The sequence below is a fragment of the Phascolarctos cinereus genome, unplaced genomic scaffold (genome assembly GCF_003287225.1).
Source record: "Phascolarctos cinereus isolate Bilbo 61053 unplaced genomic scaffold, phaCin_HiC Scaffold_4;HRSCAF=312, whole genome shotgun sequence".
NCBI lineage: Eukaryota > Metazoa > Chordata > Mammalia > Diprotodontia > Phascolarctidae > Phascolarctos > Phascolarctos cinereus.
In genome coordinates, this window is record NW_027555847.1 from 705,592,468 (window position 1) to 705,610,269 (window position 17,802).

Consider the following 17,802-nt stretch of genomic DNA (forward strand, 5'->3'; position numbering starts at 1 on the left):
TACTTGTAATTTATTATTTTCTTTTTTAAATCAAATTATTCAATGGTTTATCTATCTTATTGTTTGCTTGGTTTTGTTTTGTTTTGTTTTTTGTTTTGTTTTACAAAATCAGCTCCTAGTTTTATTTATTAGTTCAATTATTTTTCGTTCAATTTTATTAATCTCTCCTTTGATTTTCAGGATTTCTGTTTTGTATTTATTTGAGAATTTTCAGTGTTGTTTTTCTAGGGCTTTTTTTTTAAGTTGCATGCCCAGTTTGTTGATCTGCTCTTTCTCTTTTTTATTGATGTAAGCATTTAGAGACATAAAATTTCCCCTAAGTACCACTTTCACTACATCTCACAGATTTTGGTATATTATCTCATTGTCATCATTATCTTTAATGAATTATTGATTGTTTCTATAATTTGTTCTTTGACCTATTCATTCTTTAGGATTAAATTACTCAGTTTCCAATTAATTTTTAATCTATACTTAAAAGGCCCTTTACTGAATATAATTTTTATTGCATTATGGTGCAAAAAAAGGTGCATTTAATATTTGTTTGTGAGGTTTCTATGCCATGCACAGTTGAGAAATAGGTATATTCCCTTCTATTCCCACTCAGTATTTTCCAGAGGTCTGTCGCATCTAATTTTTCTAAAACTCTATTCATTTTCTTAACGCCTTTCTTGTTTGATTTATGGTTCAATTTATCTCGGTCTGAGAGGGGCAAATTGTGATCCCCTACTAGTAACTCATTTGACTTTTCCTTCAAGAATTTGGATGTTATGCCATTTACTGAATGTATGTTTATTATTTATATTAATTCATTGTCTATGGTACCTTTTTAGCAAAATGTAGTTTCGCTGCTATCTATTTTAATCAGGTCTATTTTTGCTTTTGCTTTGTGTGAAATCATGATTACTCTATCTGCCCTTTTTACTTTAGCTAAGGTATAATCAATTCTGTTCCCATCTCTTATTTATATTCTGTGTGTCTTTCTATTTCAAATGTGTCTCTTACAAGAGACAAAGAACATATTGTTGGATTCTAGTTTCTAATCTATTATGCTATCCTCTTCTGTTTTATGGGTTAGTTCATCCCATTTACATTCACAATTGTGATTGCTAACTGTATGTCTCTCCATCCTATTCTCTTCTATTTATCTTTCTTTTTTTATCTTGTTTCTCCCTCAAAATTCTGTTTTTTCTCCCTTAATTTACTCTCCTTCTTATGATCCTCCCCGCTCTATCTTAGCCCCTTCCCCTCCTACTTTCCTGTTAGATAAGATGAATTTCTATGCCCAACTGTGTGTATGCATATATATATGTGTGTGTTTATATACGAACACACACACACACATTTTTTTTCTTCCCTCTTTGAACCATTTCAGATGAGAGTGAGGTTCAAGTGTTACCCATTCCTGCCCCCTACCATTTTTCTTGCATGCCTCTTTTATGTGAAATAATTTTCCCCCTTCTTCCTCTCCCTTTTCCCTTTTCCCAAAGCATTCCTTTCTCAACCTTTCATCCTTTTTTTGAGATGATCCCAATATGATAGGCTCTCACCTATATTCTGTATCTAAGTAGACTCCTAACTGCCCTAATGATGATAAAGTTCGTAGGGGTTAAGTTTATCATCTTCCCACATAGGAATGGTAAACAGTTTAACCTTATTAAGTCCCTTATGATTTCCTACTTATATTTACTTGTTTATGCCTCTTTTGGATCTTATGGTTGAATGTCAAATTTTCTTTTCAGCTCTGGTCTTTTTCACTGGGAATGCTTAGAAGCCCTTATTTCATTAAGTGTCCATTTTTTCCCATGCAGGATTATACTCCGTTTTTCTGGTTAGGTTATTCATGGTTGTAATACTAGCTCCTTTGCCTGCTAGAATTTATCATATTCCAAGCCTTCTACTCATTTTCGGTGGTGGCTGCTAATTCTTGTGTGATCTTGATTGTGCCTTTATGGTATTTGGATGTTTTCTTTCTCTGCTTGCAATATTTTTTCCTTGACCTGGGAGCTATGGAATTTAGCTATAATTTTCCTAGAAGTTTTCATTTTGAGATTTTTTTTTTCAGGTAGTGATCAGTGGGTTCTTTCGGTTTCTACTTTGTCCTCTGGTTCTAAGATATCTGGGCAGTTTTCCTTTATAATTTCTTGAAATATAATATTTATGTTCTTTTTTTTTGATGATGGCTTTCAAGTAATCCAATAATCTTAAATTATCTCCCCTTTTCCTATGAGATATTTCCCATTTTCTTGTTTTAGTCTTTTGACTTTGCTTTCTTGTTTCTTGATGTCTCATGGTGTCATTAGCTTCCACTTGAGCAATTCTGATCTTTAATGAGTTATTTTCTTCAGTATTTTTGTACCTCTTTTACCACGCTGTTATGCAGAGTAGTTGGTGGTACAGTGGGTAGAGTACCAGTCATAGAGTCAAGAAGGCCTGAGTTCAAATCTAATCTCAAGCATTTATTGTCTGTGTGACACTGGACAAGTCACTTGACCTCTGTTTGCCTCAACTGTAAAGTGGGAATAATAGTACTATTTACCCCCCCCCTTGGTGTTGTGAGGATCAAATGAGACAATATTACTGCTTAGCATATTGCTTGGAACATAATAAGCTCTGTGTGTATGTATGCTATTGTTGTTATTGTCATTATTATAATTACTATTATTTTACCATTAGAAGTTCTTTTCTTCAGCTTTTTTTTTTGCCTCTTTTCCTAAGCTGTTAGTTCTTTTTTTCAGTTTTTTTGCATCATTTCTCATTTCTTTTCCCAGTTTTTCCTCTGACACTCTTATTTGATTTAAAATTGTTTTGTTCTTTTTTAAATTTCGTTTGTTAGGTCTTCTGGGGATTCTTTCTGGGCTTGTGTCCAATCTGCATTTTTCTTTGAGGTTTTACTTGTGGATGTTTTCAAGTCGTTATCTTCTTCTGAGTTTGTGTCTTGAGTTTCCCTGTCACCACAGAAGCTTTTAATTGTCAGGTTCTGTTGTTGTTGTTTGCTCATTTCTCCAGCCTATTTCTTGACTTTGGACTTTGTTTTGGAGTTGGGCTCTGCTCACCTCTGCAGGGGTGTGTGGCTGGCCTGAGCTTCTGTATTTTATGGTCTCCTGATGCTTTCACAGCTCAGTGGGGGGCCTATAAATTTTTGGTGTGTCCAAGGTGGTGTGATACAGAGAGAGGTCTGGTCACTGCCCTCCTACTCTGGTCCTTACCCAGCTAGGGCTTCCAATCCCTCACAACCATAATTGCTCCTTTCTTCCCTCAAACTTCAATCCAGAACTGGGAGAGGAGCAGCAGAGCCACCAAACAGCAGTCATCCTGCTCCCAACAGCAGTACAGGGGTTTCCTGGGATCTCTTTCTGATCAGAGGTTCAGCCTACCACTGAAGCTTCCTAGCTGCTGCCACTTCCACCAGCTAGCCTCCACCCCAGTGTCCACAGATTTCTCTTTCTGTCTTCCCAAGCTGCCCTAGACTAGAAAAATGACTTACTGCGATTTTCCTGGGTTTCCTACTCATAATTCAGTTTGGCATATTACTTAAGCTTTTTTTTTTTTTGTGGAGGAAATGTGTTGGGAGAGCTCAGCAAAAAATGCTGGCTTCACAGTGGCTAGGTAGCACAGTAGATAGAGCAGTGGCCCTGGAGTCAGGTGGACCTGAGTTCAAATCTGGCCTCAGACACTTGACGCTTCCTAGCTGTGTGACCCTGGGCAAGTCACTTAACCCAGATTGCTTCACCCAAAAAAAAATGCTGGCTTCATTCTGCCATCTTGGCCCTTCCATCTTGGCTCCACCCCTCCACAGCTTCCTTTTCAATATAATCTGATCCATTTTAAAACCTGATATTCCAGAAAATGTGGGCATGAGTGTGTCCCAGTGCCTTAGAGGTAGAAGAGACCTTGGCAGGCAGCTAATCTAACTCATGTCTTGGGAAAATACCTTTCCCAGTGTCCTCAACAAGTACTCATCCGTTTGTTGCCTGAAGAACTTCAGGAAGAAGGATCTCACTACCTCCAGAGGAAACCCATTCCACTTTGGACTAATGCTCAGGAAGTTTTTCAAGACATCTGGCTAATACCGGCTTCTTGGCACCTTCCACCCATTGTTCTGCCCTCTGGGGCCAAGAGGAGCAAGGCTAATCCTCTTCCCCATGACAGCCCTTCTAAGATTTGAAGAAACTTTTCCTATTCCCTCTATGTCTTCTCTTCTTCAGGCTCAGTACTCCTAATTCCTTCACCTGACTCTCATATGGCATGGTCCTTCAAGACCTTTCACCATCCTGATGACCCTTTTCTGAACAATGTAAATTCCTAGTGTGATATCTAGAAAGTTTGAGAGACATAGTTTCTGGGTAATTAATCATCTTATTAATAATGCTAGTATTTTATAATAAAAGATGTCAGTGGTACTTTCAAATGCCAAAGAACTTCATCATGGCGGGCTCACAACTTATATGCTCTTGGAAAAGTAGGTGTTCCTGAGGGTGGCAATCAATGCTGATTGGTTAACAATTAATGAGTAAATGAATATCAGAATGAGATGTGGACTCATTCTAATGAGGGTCTTGGGGGTACATGACTTGGATCACCCAAGTGTTGGTCAAAGAGACTTATCAATATACATATCAAAGAGGGAATCCACTACCACCCCAGACCTGTGTGACCAAATACAATGAATAGGAATTTGCCAATTCCCTCCCAATAGGTTGGTCCTCAGACAACAAACCAACACTTGATGCTATTCTGGTGAAAATTCTTCATGCAGTTGGTTCAACAGGGACCATAAACTTACACACACACACACACACACACACACACACACACACACACACACACACGCCCTCTACTAGAGGGGTAAGGTTTCCATCCCCTTGAAATGCGATCTGAATGCCTGCTCCCTTCACCGTTTGATTTTTCCTAGGCAGCGGGCAGGGGTTGTCTCTCCCTGACACTAGTCTCTACCCCCATTAAGGGCCTGCTTAAGTGCTTCTGGATACTGATTAATGGCCTGTGAAGGGCTCGGAGCATCATTATCATGGGTGCCCGAGCCCCCCTGACATTGCCCTTTGGGTCTTTAACAGTAATCATAATTTATGTCTCTGATGTGATTACAGGGCAAGTTCTATCTGGTGATTGAAGAGCTGAGCCAGCTGTTCCGGTCACTCGTTCCCATCCAGCTGTGGTACAAATACATCATGGGAGATGACCCCTCCAATAGCTATTTCCTGGGAGGGGTCCTCATCATCCTTTACAGCCTTTGCAAGGTAAGGTGCCATGGGGAGGAGATTTCCCATAACAGTAGAAACATATGGTTCTTCTCCAGCAAGAAAGGAGGGGGAAAAAAGCCCCCACTGTATCATTACCATTATCTCTTGCCTATGAAGTGGACCATATGTATAGTGCCCATGAATCAAATTAGTCTAAATTAGCCCATGACACTGTGCACTCCATATTTTTGCTTAGCCTCAGAGAGCAAAGGGTAGAAAGAAAAGAGTGTTATTGGTAGCCATACATGGTAGGGATTTCTGGTTTGGATTTTTTTTCCCCCTAAACTACTATAAAATTGTGGTCCATGAACTGGACCATTAATTTCATTAGCATAGGGAACTCTCAGTAAAGAACTCCTACCAATGCAGGTCAGCACTTTCTCTGCAACTCAGAGAAATGCTCAGAGCACCTAGGTGTTAAGTGATTTGTCCAGGGTCTTGTGGCTAATACGTGTCGGAGAGGCAACTTAAACTTAGGTCTTCTTGACTTCTAGGCTTGTTTTCTATCTACTATACCACAATGCCTCATCTCTCTCTAGGTTTATCAAGTGTAAAATGATTATGGTTTCCCCACTGCCCCTCACACTCTTTCATATAGTAACAGAGAACTGAGAGACACGATTTGTAGCCTCATTCCTGCTACTAGGTCACTGTATAACTTTGGGAAATGGACATTACCCCTCTGAGTGTTTTCTCATCTAGAAAATGACAGAGTTGGACTAATTTGTATAATATCATTAGAACACAGGACTTAAGAGATTACTAATGGGTTTACATCAATCATAGGATCATCAGTTTAAAGCGGAAAGGGACCTTAAAGAACATTGACTTCACCCCCCTTATTTTACAGACGAGGAAACTGAGTCCCAAAGAGATTAAGTGATTTGCAAAGGTTTCACAAGTATCTAAGATGGGATTTGAACCTAAGTCTTCCTGACTTCAAATCCCTGATCTCTTGGAGTTTCCAGCTCTCAAGAGACTGCTGTATGGACTAAATCAATCAAGAGACAATAAGTAAGCATTAATTAAGCATCTGTTATATATATAGGTTCTAGGATTACAAAGTTTAAAACAGAACAGCCCCTGCTTTCACAAAGCTTAATGGGGGGGAAGGGCAACAATATCTACTCAAATGTAAAAAATGTATAAAATATTTTAATACATAAATATTTTTATATTTATTTTTATATTTTATATATTACTGTATTATAATATAGTATATATTCATATAAAATGTATTTTATATATTTAATATATAAATAAATATTTTAATATATTAAATATATAATAAAACTATATAGTACAGAGTTAGCGTTAATGAGGTAATGTGTTTGGGAGCCCTTTGGGAAGTAATGAGTACCAGCCACATGGGAGACATCACAGATGGAAATGACAATTTCTTTTCCTAAAATCTAGGGCCGTTATGGAACCTCTACACCTTGTGTGTTATACAGTTAGCACTTAGGATTATAGATGTGGCACTGGAAGGGGCCTCTTCTACATTTTTAATGGATTCTCTAAGTGGAGTCTGATTCCCTGCCCCACCCCTGGCCCAGGGCTGGTGGATATAGTTGGAATGGACCATCTCCTATGGGGATGGAAAATAGTTGGTCATCTGTCTCTCTCCTTTCAGTCATTTGACATCTGTGGCCGGCTGGGCGGAGTAAGGAAGGCCCTGAAGCTTCTCTGCACCCCTCAGGTGAGTCATATTCAAACAAAGGTCTGTAATAAGTTGGGTGGTCAACTGAAGAAGATTCAGGTGCTCCCTCCCTTACAATGCCCCTAAGAAGTTTATAAGGTTCAGGAAACATTGACCATCGGTCAGAGAAGGCTCTCGGTCTCTTGTTAACCAGTATTTATGAAGCACTTCCTGAGTTCCAGGAGCGGTGCTAAGCCCTACGTGTTGGTGTATATTCTAGTGGAAGGAGGAAACATGTCAGCTGCAGCTGGCAGTGGGGGAGAGTAAGGGAGTGGGGGAGGGGCAAGATGCAACAGCAATGATGAAAGTCATCTGTTAGGTGCCTCCTATGAGCAGAGCATTCCTGGGGGAGGTACAAAGCTTGGAGAAGGCACAGTCTTTGCCCTCATGGAGCTTACAGTCCAGGAGGAGAAAAAGATACAATGTAGATGCTGTTACATACACTATTACATGATAACGCAATTATGTAGTGTTACAGGATAATGTAATGTATGTTTGAGAGTTACAAAATACAGTGGTGGTGCCACAGTGCATAGAGCCCTGGGCTTGGAATTAGGAAGACTCATGTCCATGAGCTCAAATCCAGCCTTAGACACGTTCTAGAAGTTTGACCCTGGGCAAGTCACTTCACTCTGTTTGCCTCAGTTCTTCATCTGTAAAACAGGCTGGAGAAGGAAATGGCAAACCACTCCAGTATTTCTGCCAAGAAATACCCAAGGGGCAGGGGGCGGGGGTCTCTAAGAGGCAGACATGACTGAAACGACTCAAAAACAATAAATGTGAGGTCTGAGGGAGGAAGCTAGTTAGCAGTCAGAGGGAACAGACTGTAGCAGTGGGCTTGGAAGGGATAGAGAGGCAGGCAGCAAGCAGATCAGCCAGTCAGTAAGCATTTATTAAGCATCAGCTATGTAGCAGGTGCTATGCTAGGCACTAAAGACAGAAAGACAAATATGGAACCGTCCCTGCCCTCAGGGAACTCCGGTCTATCAAGGGCAACGGCACGTTCACACATAAGTACATTCAAAATATATACAAAGTCATTTCAGGAATGGGATGTGACCAAGGGAGTGGGGGAGGGATCAGGAGAAGCATCCTGGTGGAGAGAGCATTGAGGCTTTGCTTGGAAGGCAGCTAGGGATTCTGAGTGTTAGAGGTGAAGCGAGAGAGCCTTTCAGATATGGGAGTTAGCCCATGCAGAGGCTGGGAGATGGAGAGTGACAGAATTCCAGTCATTCATTCAACAGACATTTATTATTATTATTATTATTATTATTATTATTATTTTTGGTTAGGCAGTGGGGTTAAGTGACTTGCCCAGGGTCACACAGCTAGTAGGTGTCAATTGTCTGAGGCCAGACTTGAACTCAGGTCCTCCTGACTCCAGGGCCAGTGCTCTATCCACTGTACCACCTAGCTGCCCCTCAGCAGACATTTGTTAAGTGCTTACTTTATACCTGGAATCCAGGCCTGGAGAAGAGCCTGTGCCCCATATCTACGGACAGCATGCTGTCTTTAACTGTGAAAGCCAGGCCTCTCTTTCCCCTTCTTCCCCATATAGAACTATGGAGTTCGGGCTACAAGCCAGCAATGTTCTGAGGCTGGTGAGATCTGTGCCATTTGCCAAGCTGAGTTCCGGGAGCCTCTGGTCCTGATGTGCCAGGTGAGTGAGGGTCCCCTGTTCCTCATCTGGGAGGAGCTGAGGGAGCTAGGAACCTTAGACTTTCTGAGTGGGAAGAGACCTCAGGGGCAGAGTCCACCATACCTGACCAGGAACCCCCTTTATACCATCCCATAGACGTGGTCGCCTCCTCCTGAAGGCTTCCAGTAACCTCCCCAATCAGCCCATCCCGCTCCCAGCCAGCATGTCTTGTTAGGAAGTTTTTCCCGACATCGTCGCTAAGCCTGTCTCCTTGCAGCTTCCCCCCATGGCCCCTGGGTCTGCCCACTGGGGCCAAGCCTAACTAGTCTCATTCCTCTTCCATGTGACAGCCAGCCCTTGGAAGGACTGTGTGAAGTCACAGCCCCTGGGGCCCTGGGTCATGTGAAGGAGACGGCTGATGACTGTGGCCAGGCCCCATGGGGTGGCGGTCCAGATTACCAAGCCTCAGAGCACCTGGGGAGGAGGGGGGCTGTGGTTCAGAGAGCTGCCTGTGGTCACAGGTCACATACTGCAGGAGCTGTTAAGCCCCTGAGCCATTCCCCAAGCGTGGCCCGCTTCATGCCCCTTAAAAAGAGAATGTCGACAGCCCCTCTCGTCTCTCCATTTTAAAAGGCCCACGAGCAAACTGAACACTCTTCCCAGAGCCCTAGTAGATTAATTCAATAACCTGCTGTTAATTTAATAAGCATTTATTAAGTACTTACTATGTGCCAGGCACTGTACTAGGCCCTGGGATATAAAGATAAAAAGAAAACATTCCCTGTCCTCAAGAAGCAGCCATTCTCTTAAGGGAAGTACAGTGTATATAACACAGGGGCATAACTAAAACATTACACAAAGTAAATGTAAAGTAATTTCTGGGGGGAGGGGACATCAGGATGGTCTTCCTTTAGGAGACAGTACTTAAGATCCTAGATTTTTATTTTTTTTAATTTTATTTCTTTTTGGTGAGGCAGTTGGGGTTAAGTGACTTGCCCAGAGTCACACAGCTAGTAAGTGTCAATTATCTGAGGCTGGACTTGAACTCAGGTCCTCCTGACTCCAGGGCCAGTGCTCTATCAACTGTGACACCTAGCTGCCCCCAAGATCCTAGATTTAGAGTCCAAAGAGATCCCATGGGCCATCTAGTCTAACCCCCTCATTTTACAGATGAGGAAACTGAGGCAAACAGGGTGAAGTGATTTGCCCAGGGTCACACAGCTAGTAAGTGTCTGAGGCCAGATTTGAACTCAAGAAGATGAGTCTTCCTGACTTCAGGCCCCAGCACTCTATCTAGTGCACACCTAGCTGCCCTAGGGCACCTCTACAAACATTGAAATCACAGATCCTTAAATATAAAATGTATGCCTTGTCTCCCTGTTAGAATATAAGTTCCTTAAGCTTCCTGAAAGAAGGGTCAATTTTTTGTTTGTTTCCTTTGAATCCACAAAGCCTAGCATCTCCAGCCTGTCTTCAGTTCCCCTTTATATGTTGTTTTCCCCCACTAGAATGCAAGTTCCTTGAGGGCAGGATTGTCTTTCTGTTTTTGATTATATTCTTGCACACTGTAGGCTCTTTTTTTTTCCATAGTAGGCCCTTAATAAATACTTGTTGACTTAATAAATACTAGCACTGTGCCTAAATATAGCAAGTGCTTAATGCAAGCTCATTGGATTAGTTTACTTTGCACGTGAATTTAGCATCATGACATAGTAGAAAGAGCTGTGGATTTGTTATCTGTAGACCTGGGTTCAGATTCCAGTTCTGCCATTTTCTTAACCCATATGACCTGGTGCAAATCATTTCCATTCTCTTAGCCTCCATTTCCTCTAGAAAATGACAGTTGGATTACATTCCCCAAAGGGTCCATTTTCTAGCTCTAAATATAGAATCCTATGAATTTTGTACCCCCACCCCACAGCATCCAGCCCAGTGCTTTGCACACGGCAGGTACTTAATAAATGTTCAGTGGGTGTTGAGAATGATTCCTGTTGTGTGAACTTGGTTGACTAGAAGGATGATAATGCCCTCAATGGAACTGAGGAAGCCAGGAAGGGGGGGTAGTGTGGGACGGAAGGTACTAAGTCATGTTTTGGACATGTTGAGATGTTTGAGATGCGGTGGGAGCACCAAGGCCCACAAGGTGGTCCTCCTTTCACTATGCTCCTTGTCCTCGTAGCATGTCTTCTGTGAGGAGTGTCTCTGCCTTTGGTTCGACCGGGAGAGGACCTGCCCTCTCTGCCGCTCGTTGCCGTGGAAACCCTGCGATGCTGGAAGGATGGTACCACCTCTGCCCATTTCCAGGTGTATTAGGTCAAAAGGCTCTCATGGTGGAAGAGTGGAAGAGATTTTGGGAAAGATCCCCGGATCTCCATCACACATCAGTCTCATCCCAACGTGGCATCCTGTCCTCGGCCACACTCCGTGAATGCCAGGCTGGTGAACAATTTCTAGTATGGGTATCCTTTAGGATAGGCTTTGTTCACCTTGGATCCAGAACTGAGATTCTCACCTGAGCTCCCTTCTCCATCCTCCCCTCACTTCTCCATAGGCTGATGAAATCCCTTGACCTTGACAATATCCTCATCTCTTTTCAACCAGGACCCCTAAGTCAGCCCTGAAGAATCGGACACAGTTACGTCTGTTGCCTGTCTTCTAGCCTTTTTCAGCCCTCAGAAAGTAGTAGATAATCTTGGTCACCTAGCTGTAGCCCCTCCCCATCTAGGTGGTGTGGTGAAGAGACCACTGGACTTGGAGTCAGGAAGAATTGAGTTTGAATGCTACCCCAATAGATGTTCACTGTATAACTCTGGCTAAGTCAATTAGTAGCTAGCATATAACCTCTCTGAGCCTCAAATTTCCACATCTGTAAGATGGGAATAATAACACCACCTACCTCACAGGGTTGTTGTGAGGTGAAATGAGATAACTTTGTAAGTACTTTGCAAACCCTAGAACTCTATGTAAATGCTTCTATTAGTATTAGTTGTAACATGGTGACCTGGCTCCTGGATAGGGTTGATGGTTTGGGCTATCATCTGGGTCACTGGAGAGAGGAGCAAAAATGGACACAAATGTTGGGAACCAAAGATTTTCATGAAAAGAAACCCTCCTCCCATTTAGTGAATTGGGCGTGCTCCTATTCCATACTAGGCACTGTCCTCCATGCTGGAGGTGGTAGGTAAACCTCTAAGAAAATGCTGGATGGCCATCCTGTCAGAGACTCTGTAGTGTGGATTCCTGAGTGGGTCAAATTGAAGTAGATAGCCTGGGGGCCCTGTGCATCTCTGAGTGATTCTGAGAAACTCTAGAAAGCCCTGTGGTCCACAGGCTGGGAGGGATAACCACATTCAGGGATGGGGTGGGCAATCTGCCACCTGGATGTAGACGGCTCTCAACGCCTCCACCAGCACATACAGCTTTGTCCCCTTCCGCACACTCCTCCTTGCTTCATCTCCCATCCTCATTCTTCCTCTGCCTCCTCTCCTCTTCCTCCCTCTCATAACTGCCTCCTATTCATATGTGAACCACCTTGTATTCATATAATTTATATACTGATATGTGAACATGTCATCTCCCCATTAGAGTATAAGCTTCTTGAGGGGTGGATTTCTGTATTCCCAACACTTAACAGAGCTGCTTGTTCACTGACTAACCAGTGCCCTTGCCTGTGCCTGCCAGGGCCATCCATAGGCATTACTTCATCCTCCTGGTGGCCCTGAGGGGATGTGGGGTTATGGCACTGAGCCCAGTTGTACTTAGGCTTCTTTGCTCTATTTTTTATTTTGGCTAGGCAATGGAATTAAGTGACTTGCCCAGGGTCACACAGCTAGTGAGTGTTATGTATCTGAGGCCACATTTGAACTCAGGTCTTCTTGACTCCAAGGCCGGTACTCTATCCACTGCACCACCTAGCTGCTCTGGTTTTTCTAACTTAAGCTATGAGGCAAATTTGATTTTATTTTCTACTCTCTCTTTGAGAGAGGTCCTGGTGTAGTGGCTAGAGAATAAGCCTTAGAATCAGGAAGACCTGGGTTCGAGTCCAGCTCAGACAGGTGCTTGATTTGCAGCCATATGTGAGTCAAATTGAATCTTATGGCTCCCATTCTATAAGCCTGTACATCGCAAAACTTTGTCAGTGTGCGTCAGTGTAGGGAATTTCCACACTAGACATTCTCTACTTCCATGATACGATGGGTAAAACCCTTTCTTCCAGCTTCTTCCCCAACCAACCTAGGACCAGAAGATCTGAGATTTAGGGCTAAAAGGGGTTTCAGATGCCATCTAATCTGACCCCTCATTTTAAAGATGAGGAGACCGAGGTCCAGAGAAGGTTACACCAGCTGTGAATTTGAACCCAGTCCTTCGACTCCAAATCTACTCTTTCTACTACCTGTACTGCTGCTTATTCCACAGAGAGACTTACAAAAGAAAACATCTAGACTCCCATTTCCATTTTTAATATTATTTTATTTTTATTGATTTATTGTTCAGTCGTTTTTCAGTCATGTCTGACTTTCTGTGACCCTGTGTGGGGTTTTCTTGGCAGAGATACTAGAGTAGTTTGCCATTTCCTTCTCCAGCTCACTTTACAGATGAAGAAACTGAGGCAAACAGGGTGAAGTGACTTGCCCAGGGACACGTAGTTAGTAAGTATCTGAAGCTAGATTGGAACTCAGGTCTTTCTGATTCCAGGCTCAGTGCTCTATGCACTGCGCCACCTGCCTGTTCCATTTTTATTGATCGATTTTGTTTTTACATCACCTTCATTTCTGACCCAGAAAAGCAATTCAGCAAAACCAACGGATACATGAAGCATGTACACTACTTCTCACCCACACCCCACACCCCAGCCTTTGCAAAGAGGGGAAGGAGATGCGTTTTCTCTACTCTTCTCCAGGGTCAAGCTTGATTGTTATAATTACACAGCATTCCATCTCAGAGTTTTTTGTTTTGTTTTGGGTGAGTTCTCACGTTTCGCTTTGCATAGCGACCACAAAAGCCCCAGGCATCCTCTGCCTATCCCTCTGTGGTCTTCCAGCCATCTTGCTCTCAGCCTGGGCCGTAGCACCACTCGCTGATGCCAAAGCTCACGAAGTGTATAGGTTTTCAGAGAAGGTGGGGGAGGGGGAGCAGCCTGTCTGGTTAATAAGCTGATTATCCCACAGTCCTCGGGAGCGAGGCTGAGCCGTCTTGCTGTCACCAAGCCCCCAGACGGGATTATCCGAGCGCTTCCATCCCAGCAGCCATGGGGCATTTCTTGGGGGCACGGAGCGAGCTGGGATCTTCTCCATAGCTCAACAATTTTGGCGTTTTCCCGGCTCCCAATGACAGATCACCTTCCGGGGCAGAGTGGCATCTTTCATGCTCTGTTACTATGGAAATAGCTATGATGTTCAAATCCCACTTGCTCAGACAAACAGGCAGGAAGGAGGGCACCTGGGGGAGAGGCTGTTCCATCTATGCATCTCCTTCTTTTCTCTTTCTATTAGCCTTAAGGAAGAAACCAGAGGCAAGCAACGGGAGGCCAGGCAACTGGTTTATCATGAAAATTTCCCTGCATGCAGACACAGCAGAGGCATGATAAATTAGAGCCCAAGAAGGCTTATTAGCAGAGGCCGGGTGTGATCTAGCAGAGAAAACGGTTTGGGGAGGTATCAGGAGACCCCAAATTGGGTTTCTAGCTCCCCTCACTCAATCCATGATCTTGTAGAAGCCCTCAGGCACTGTCTTTGCTGGGAAACGGAAGCATATGGACAGGCTGAGCCCAGGAGAGAATGCAACCCTTCCTAGACAGGCAGAGGGGACTCCTGGTGAATCGAGGTCGCTGGGGACTGGGGAGAAATCTCCCACGCCTCTGTTGTTGGCTCTCTGGATTTGTCCCAGTGAGTAGCGCAGTTCTCTGCATCAGGTCATTGGATCACAACGCCACGGTCCAGAGGATCTGATTCCCCAAAACACACTCAGTGGAGAGTTCCCACAAAGGCACTATTGGTCCCTATCTAGGAAGAGCTGGACCAGAAGCCATCTGGTCCAACCCCTTCATTTCACAGAACATGAGACCCAGACCTTGGAGTTAGAGCGCAAGGGACTTCAGAGGCGGTCTAATCCAACCCGCTCTGTTTTATAGAAAAGGAAACAAACCCAGGTAACTTTTTCAGGGTCTTAAGAGGTGGGATTTGAACCCAGATTCTCTGGCTGCAAATCTCTTGCCCTTTCCACTATAGCATGCTGGCTCCTATAGTGAAAAATGAGGATTTTACAGATCTCTAGATTTTGAACTGGAGGACCTCAAAGGCCAGGGAGTCTAATCCCTTCATTTTTCAGAAAAGGAAACTGAGGCCCAGGAAGGTGAAAGTGATTTCCTGTGGTTGTGAAGCTAGGTAAGGAGCATAGGTGAGATTTGAACCCAGCTCCCCCTGCTCTAAATCCAGCTCTCTTTCCAGCAGATCACTCTATGAACATGGCAAGAACTCCCATGAATATAGTACTTTTTTTTTTTAATGTGTGCAAGTTTGCAAAATGTAATCCTTCCTGCCTCCCTATAGAGTGCATTGGGCAAGTCTAATCATCCCCATTTTACACATGAGACTTGGGGTCTATGGAGGTCTATGGAGGTGACGTGACTTATCTAAGGCCACATAGCATAGTAGAGAGGAATCCTAGGTTCCTAGATCTAGAACTGCATAGAACCTTGGAGGCCATTGAGTCTGCCCCTCCCCCATTTTACAGATGAAGAAAATGAGACACAAAGGTTAAGTCACTTGCCCAGGATTCCACAACTGAGTAGATAGCACATGTTACTCCATTAAGGAGTACATTAGTAAATATTAAAGGCAGGACTTGAACCCAGATCTTCCTGACTACAAAGCTGGCTTTCTGTCCAACACCATGCTGCCTCTTTGAGATCTGGGGGATCCAGGCAGGTACCGCATGAGGAGGTACTTGAAGGATGGATGGGTAAACTTTTAACAGGTAGAGATGAGAACTAGGCTTTTTAGAATGGGGTAACCACTTCTCGGGGGTGGTACAGCATTGCTGGACTTGCCCAGTGGCAGGTCTGTGACGTGGCATACCCCAGGCACTTTCAATGGCATACGTGTCCTTTCAGTGGGGGCAACTCTTTGACTCCTTCACCAAACATCTGACAACAGCTGTTACTGCGGCACAGTGGATAAAGCCCTGGGTTAAAATTCTGCATCTGCCACTGACCAGCTGTGTGCCCTTGGACCAAGCACAACTTCTCTGATGGAGGGGGCAGCCAATTGGCAAAGATGGCCAATGATGGGAATACTCAGGTATTAGAGGGGTTGTTCAAAGACGGGCATGTTAGGGCCCTGTGAATAGAGCTATGAATTGTTCAATGCATTCTATTATTTTTTATTTTTCTTATTTTTTTGGGGGGGGGCTAGGCAGTGGGGTTAAATGACTTGCCCAGGGTCACACAGCTAGTAAGTATTATGTGTCTGAGGCTGATTTTGAACTCAGGTCCTCCTGAGTCCAGGGCCGGTGCTCTATCTACTGCACCACCTATCTGCCCCTAATCAATCCATTCTAGAAAGCAGTTTGGATGTATGGGAGGTAAGTATGGACTACAGCGTCCACAGCCTTAGACCCAGAGATCGTACTGCTAGGAACATGCCTCGAGGTGGTCAAAGACTAAAATAATGGTCATATAGACACCAAAATATTTATAACAGCACTTTTTGTAGTGGTAGAGAACTGGAAACAGAGTATTGGTGCCCATCAGTTAGGGAATGGCTTGAGGAAGTTGTGGTCCATAAATGTAATAGAGCATAATGTGCTACAAGAAACAATGACTACGATGGTATAGAAAGCACAGGGAGGCCCATGCGTACTGATACAAGGTTGATAGGAGGACCAGGAAAATGAGATATGCACTGACTACGATTCAGATGCAAAGAATAATAAAGTGGTGTGCACTGAATACTGTGGAATTATAATGATTGAGCTGGCCTTGAGATAGGAGAATCCTCCTTCTCTTCTTTGCAGAGACGGGTGACTGTTGGCCAGGAACATCCCACACACTAATGTCAGACTTTTTCAATGCATTGGTTAGTTTCCCCATCGCCACCTCCCCTGCCTTTAATTTTATTATAAGGGATGGCTTTCTGGCAGGAGGGGAGAGAGAGATACTTTGGAAGATGCAGGTATTATTAAAGTAATTAAAATTTATTTTAAAAAAGAAACAACATGAGGAATCCAGAGAATCATGGGAAGACCTATATGAACTGATGCAAAGCAAGAACCAGGAAAACGTAATATACATTGACTACAGCAATGTAAATGGAAAGAGTAATAATGACAAAATATGGGAGCTGAATGTTATGAAATTATGCCACATGTGCATAGCCCCAAAGAAGAGACTTGAAAAGCCACTTCCCTCCCTTTTTTGAAGAGGTGAGAGACTATGGGTGCGGAAAACTGTATACAAGGTCAGCGTTTTCAATGCATTGCTGACTTTTGCTGACCTGCTCTCCCACTCTCTTTTAAAATTCTTTATTACAAGTAATGGCCCTTAGGAAGGGAGAAGGAGGGCTACATTGGTAAATGCAGGCGATAAAAATTTATTTTTAAAAAATCATGGAGGAAGGAGGAAAACAAGCTTTTTTTTTTTTTGCCAAGGCAGGGTTAAGTGACTTGCTCAGGGTCACACAGCTAGTAAGTGTCATGTATCTAAAACTGGATCTGAACTCAGGTCCTCCTGACTCCAAGGCCGGAGCTTATCTACTGCGCCCCTAGCTGCCCCTGAAAACAGGCATTTTTAAAATGCCAATTTTTTTTCCAGGTGCTTTATAATTAATTATCTCATTTAATCCTTTAAACAACTCTGGGAAGTTTTGTCCTTGTTCAGTCATTTTTCAGCCATGTCCGACTCTTTGTGACCCCATTTGGGGTTTTCTTGGCAAAGATACTAGAGTGCTTTGCCATTTCCTTCTCCAGCTCATTTGACAGATGAGAAAACTGAGGCAAACAGGGTTAGGTGACTTGCCCAGGGTCACACAGCTAGTGTCTGAGGCTGGATTTGAACTCAGAGCTTCCTGACTCCAGGTCTATTGTACCACCTGGCTGCCCTCTGGGGGCCTTCCCAGCTCTCTGTCAATGATCTACTAATGCAGAGCCCCAAAGGGGACCATAGATTGGCCTGGAATCAGTGAGGAAGAAGGGAACTGAGCTCCTCT

The 17,802-nt window shown here is 43.5% G+C and overlaps 1 protein-coding gene across 3 annotated transcripts in view; it reads left to right on the plus strand.

Moving 5' to 3' along the window:
• RNFT2 (ring finger protein, transmembrane 2) overlaps positions 1–16,547 on the plus strand; it is a 76,231-nt gene extending 59,684 nt beyond the window's left edge. For all 3 annotated transcript variants that reach the window (XM_078154353.1, XM_021007934.2, XM_078154352.1), the window contains exons 8-11: positions 5,109–5,258; positions 6,895–6,960; positions 8,519–8,620; positions 10,779–16,547. In XM_078154353.1, the coding sequence (XP_078010479.1) occupies positions 5,109–5,258; positions 6,895–6,960; positions 8,519–8,620; positions 10,779–11,027 (567 nt within the window). In that variant the 3' untranslated portion in view covers positions 11,028–16,547. The remainder of the gene's footprint in view (positions 1–5,108; positions 5,259–6,894; positions 6,961–8,518; positions 8,621–10,778) is intronic.
• The last annotated feature ends 1,255 nt before the right edge of the window (positions 16,548–17,802 follow it).